The 5,642-nt window shown below is 45.3% G+C and overlaps 1 protein-coding gene across 2 annotated transcripts in view; it reads left to right on the top strand.

Moving 5' to 3' along the window:
- The first annotated feature begins 5,033 nt into the window (after positions 1-5,033).
- Positions 5,034-5,642, top strand: part of ZFPM2 (zinc finger protein, FOG family member 2) — a 321,899-nt gene continuing 321,290 nt past the window's right edge. For both annotated transcript variants that reach the window (XM_030012582.2, XM_030012581.2), the window contains exon 1: positions 5,034-5,482. In XM_030012582.2, the coding sequence (XP_029868442.1) occupies positions 5,443-5,482 (40 nt within the window). In that variant the 5' untranslated portion in view covers positions 5,034-5,442. The remainder of the gene's footprint in view (positions 5,483-5,642) is intronic.

Below are 5,642 nucleotides of genomic sequence, written 5' to 3'. Positions count from 1 at the left end.
CCCAGAATGGATGCAAAGGTCTGGACTATCAACATGAAGTCTGACTCAGCACTGATTCCAGCACTCTGTGTGTCTGGCTTCCTACATTGCTGCATCCATTGCAATCCTGCGGCCAGGAACTTCACTGTAGGGTTGTGATCACTCCTAGGGAGTAAAACATTCACAAAAAATGTAGTAGTAATTCAGTTCTAACTTGTTTACAGGACTGGTTGAAAGGGCAATACATATCCACTGGTCTCACCCATTCCCTTTGGATATCCTCAGATCTTCTGTAGGTTCCTGTGCATGTGAGGAATCTGCCTTGCAGCATTTTTCCTTTGTGTCATCTAGAAACACATTGGTAGAGCTTTTTCTTCCTTTATTTCAAAAGTCAGAGGAAGCTTTACTTCTAAATTCAAGGCTCAGACTGATCATCTTTCAGCTGCTCAGTGATATATTTAAGACTGTTTTCTTGTTGTCTTAGAATCTAAGTATGTCTGGCATGACCACACAGAAAATCTCCAAATTATGGAATTAGAATAAACTGTAGGTTTTCCAAACAGCTGGGGAAGGTGCGAATTGTCCCATATTCATGTTATATGGGTATTAACTCTGAGCCTTAATAATTTCATTGTCAGTCTAGTTAACTACTTCACTATTGACCAAAGAAAGGAGAGGAATAAAGTTACAAAAAGCTATGCTGTATATTCTTTCTAACACTGTACGTGGATAATACTTGAGAAAATACCACCTTTTTCTTCTTTTTCATTCAGAGCTAAAGCACCAAACGCCATGATTAAGATCATGGAAGAATCCAAGTCCTTACAAAGGAAATTGAAACCTAAGAGCCCAATAGAACCCATGCAATTATATTTTTAACATTACATATTCTTATGGGGTGTTTTAAATTGTCAGTACTCAATTATGCGCATATCCCAGAAAGCAAACATATTTTCTTCCAAATTCAACTGCTGCCCAAACTTTGGGGTATCTTCATTATATATTAATATCTTTGTATACAACAGCCCGTATCCAGATTTATGTGAAAATTCTGAAGTGATTTTGCTCAGTGTACACTCTTTTTCACAGAAAAGATAGGAAATCCATACTTGCTGGTCAAGAGGTTAATTCTGCTGCCAAGAGAATATTTCGATACTTTAGTATTTCCTCTTCTCAATGAGTGAATGGAAAGGCTGTTTTAAAAATCACTAAGTGTTTTCCAAAGAAGGACATAGTTTTTAAAAGTATGCATGTTATCTTTGTGTAAGATAGTTGCTAACACTTGAAGATCATGGAAATCTAAGCTGCAATTTTCCTAGTTTCTTTGCCAGAGTACAGGCATTTCAAGAATTTAAGTTTTGTACTACGATAACCATTCAGCTAGAGGGTTTATATAAATCTTTGTAAAATCTTAGTAAGGTATAGACAATTGGAAGTGAAAAAGTTTGAGATTAAGAAATGAGTCTCTGTGGAGATGATTTTCTTTTTGAGATATTGTAATTAACTAAGAGCATATGTCTTCTGAAATGGGCCTATACCACCACTGCTCACATCCAATTATTATTTCAGTTGAAGACCACTACATTTTTAAACTATTCTTACTCCATCATTTCTAATTATCTGTCTGTACCCTCAGTTTTTGGACAGATGGCCACCATTCCCTCAGTACAAAAACTGGAGACATTCTTTCCCCTGCCCCCATGCTCAGATGCTGTAGTTGCCTCCCGCAGGGGTTACCATTCCCCTGGCCATGCTGGCAAAGCACTCTGTGAGCACTTTCTGGTTGCTACAGGCAATGTCCAACAGGTGAACGTAAAGAGCCACTGAATAGCACAGACATTGAAACCTTGGTGTGGACATCATTATAGCTACAGCAGTTCAGAAAATTATGCAACTAGGGGAGGCGAGAGGTAATTTGTAAGATTTAAAAAAATCCACTCTGAACGACGCTCTCTGCATGTTAACAGAAAATGCTGGGGCTATTTTCGAGCCCTGAGGGAAAGCTACACCAGTCGACTGGTGTCCATACAACTCAAGACCCTGCCCCACAAAAAGACCCTTGCCAATACTGCATATCAGAAACAGCTCCTGGTGAACTGCACCAGAGATCAGTTTAACTGTTGCACAGCATCAATGGTCACCTGTAGTGCTCGAGCTGTGCCCTGGCCCAGTCTCAGCCTGCTAGAGCTTTTTTTCATCTGGGATATGCTATGTGCTACTTGTTGTGCTAAAGAAAATGGGTAATTTCCATGCAGTACTAAAATGTACTAAATGAAAACTTCTCTGCGAATCAGGGAAAATAATTCACTAATTTAGACAACTAATTACATTTTAAAACAGCAGGCATATGTATGTTTCTTTTTAGAATTTCATAAACAACTTTTTAACCTTTGGGTAAACAAGTCCAGAATACACTGAAATACACTGAAATGACTAAGTGTAATGATCCTTTAAGTGATCAAACATATCTCTCTGAATAGTCAAAGAAATAATACATCTTTATATGTCCTCTTTTGAGCTGACAAAGTAGAATATGGCCTTAATGCCTCAGAATAGACAAAATATGTAACTTCTATTGCTGCTTAAATATTTACGAAAGCAAGAGTAAGCATAATAATGATGCTCTTATGTAATTTACCCTAAACAGTATGTAAGAATAAACACTTACTTGTGATACAGACTCTAGCACTGCTTCATTTTGCATTGCTGTTTATCACTTATTTATAACTGTTTTATACCACGTAAAGTATATTAATTTTTAAGTTGCAGTTTGTATATTGTCCAAATGTTGGAAACAGGTTACTCAACTCCATTCTTTTACATTTAAACAGCAGTAGCTTTAAAGGTGGTATCTGTCAAATTACCTGTTCAGACTGAAAACACTGTGTGGGAGGCAGGCAACAAAACAGAAACAGAGAAGAACGGTCAAACTATATGAAGGTAAAGACGTTGCTAATGCTGATTAGGGAACTGGACTGAGATTTAAGAAAATGGTAAGAATGGATAAAGATCAAAGATTGACTTAAATTTGAAAGATGGGTATCCATTCAAGCCCCTGTTTGAGCCTAATTCTGCCACAAAGCTGTAGCAGAGCATTTAATTTGGTAGACTCTTATCATGTTTGTCTATTGCCATAGAATACCTTATTGAAAACACTATCACTATTACATTGGTACTTAACCATGAGCCTACACCTCAAGTAAAGAAATTGAAATATAAATTTGGCACACCACAATCACTTCAGCTAAATGGAACACACTTATTATTTACTCAGATTCTTTAAAGTATCTGAACAATAAATGTTTAATACAGTTCACAGTTTCCATCATGTTCTCTTCTTCAATAAAAAAAGTGTTTTTGCAAATTCACTTATCATTTACAAACATTATTTTCTAACACAGTATGATGGAAAATTTTAGTGCATCACCGTATTAGAATTTCTGCTGCTTATATGACAACTTTTGCAATATTGGCCAAACAAATAATCACTAAAAGTTTTGAGAGGTCAAGCTGAAAGCTGTTTCTGTTGAGAGTATTTGAACCACAGAGGTAAGAGTTAAAGAAATGCTTAACAGTTTACCTGAACATAAATCATTTAATTCCAAGCAGTGAAGCTGTAAGAACACTTAATGTGTACTACATTCCTGTGTCAGATCTGAAATTTCTGGAAGCACGGTAATAAAGATGTTTCAGTATCAGGTGTCCTTACTTGGCACCAGTGAAATCAGGCTGATTTTTTTGTTTGTGTGGCTGCTGCTTTTTTTTTTTTTTTCCCCCAAGATTCTTGGGAAGTTAATGTTTGACAACACCGAGAATCTGGTAACGTGTGTGCAATGCTAAGCAATACAATGAGGTACAGAAAGCACGGTCTGTTCATAACAGGTCATTACAACTGTATCTGTACATTAGATGAGTTAGGTCATTAAAACAGAATGCTCAGGAGAAATTTTGTTCTGAAGACACAGACTGTAAACACGAGCATTGCTAATGATTTGGCTTTGTCAGAACGCTTACTTGGTATCAGTAGCGGAAGTGTCAGGTGTCGGTTTCTACTGTTCGAGAAACAAAATTTCTCTACTATCACCATTTAGAAGGGCAAACCGAATTAAAGTCTAGGTAGTTAGTCGGCTTGCCGTCCTCTCTCATGTGAAAGCCAAAAAGAAGCTCAGCCACACGGCCGAACACTGATGACCCCTCGGCCCATACTCCCCGTGACCCCCAGGCTACCGCAGACCGGTGTAAGCGGCTGGACGACGGCGGAGGAGGAGGGCGTTGGGGAAGGACGCACAGCCGGCCGCCCGGAGGGCCCCGGGGCGGCTCCAGCCCCGCCGCCCGCCGCCCAGCAGAGCGCTGCCCGCGCGCGAAGGCCGGCCCTGTCCCGGCGCGTGCCCTGCGGCCGTTAACGGCCGCCTGGCGCGGGGGGCGGGCCGCGCGCCCCCGCCTCAGCACTCGCCCGCGGCGGCACCTGTGAGGCGACGCCGGGACCCCGCTCCGCCGTGGTGGCGGAACTCCCCCGCTCCGGCCCGGCCCGAGGCAGCGGGGCGCAGGGAAACTCTGCCCTCACCGCCCGGCCTTGGGCTCTGGGGGATCTCCCGGCCCAGGGGCTAGCGCGGGAGGAAGCGTCGCTCTTCCCACAGGCAGCGCTGAGGCCGAGGCAGCGCGGCGGAGCGCGGAGGCGCCCGGCTCTGCCAGGACGCCCCGGCGGACTCCCTGCGCGGGGCGGGAGGAGTCGCGCGGGCTGCCTGTCACGGAGTTTCTTCGCCCATTCTCCTGCCGTGCCTCTTTCAGGAAAGTTGCAGCTCTCTCCGCCACCAGAAGCCCTGACAGAGCCGGGACAATTGAAGCCTCCCGCCTCAGCACCCCGTACCCCACAGGCAGGAGGCGATTTGCATGCGGACTTGTCTCTGGTAGCAGCCACTGCCCGTCAAGCCTGACGGACAAACGCCCCCCTCTTTCCCCCCCCCCCCCCGGTCCCGGAAAGCCCCTCCCTCGCCCCCTCCCTCGCCGGCACCTCCCGCCGCCTGTCAGTCGGAGCGGAGCGCGGCGCGGGGAGCGGAGGCGGCACGGCAACGGCAGAGAGCGGGCGAGAGAGGGAGAGAGAGAGCGAGGAGCCAAGCTCTCCCCTCCCTCCCTCTCTCCCTCCCTTCCTTCCTCCTCTCTCCCTCCCTCCCTCCCTCGCTCCTTCCCCTGCTCCCTCCCTCCGTTCTTTCTGCTTCTCTCTCTCCTCATTCTCGCTCTCCGTCTCACCCACCCCGATCTCCGCTCCTCTTCCCCTCTTCCTCCGTCACACACGCACACACTCTTTCCCTCTCCCTGTTTTTCTGTCATTTGACTTTGCATCTCACGGCGGCCACCGGCTCCTCAATGAATCCCCTTTATTGATCTGTCACCCTCCCTCCACCCCCATCCCCTCCCAGCTCCACTCCTGTACCTGGAGCAAGGCAGGAGCGGCAGCCGAGCAGCATGTCCCGAAGGAAACAGAGCAAACCCAGGCAGATCAAACGTAAGTTTCCTGAGGGGGGCTCCCTCTTAACAGACTTTTATTTATCTCGTTCTTGGGAGACGCGAGAGAGGTGGCTGTGGGGAGCAATAGGGGGGTCCAGAGTACGGACCGAATGATGAAACTTTGCAAGAGAGGCTGAGGATGGGGAGAGAGGAAGGGG

The sequence above is a fragment of the Aquila chrysaetos genome, chromosome 4, assembly GCF_900496995.4.
Source record: "Aquila chrysaetos chrysaetos chromosome 4, bAquChr1.4, whole genome shotgun sequence".
In the NCBI taxonomy this organism is placed as follows: domain Eukaryota; kingdom Metazoa; phylum Chordata; class Aves; order Accipitriformes; family Accipitridae; genus Aquila; species Aquila chrysaetos.
The sequence above is the reverse complement of the archived record's forward strand: the minus strand, read 5'-3'. Positions and strand labels throughout refer to the sequence as shown.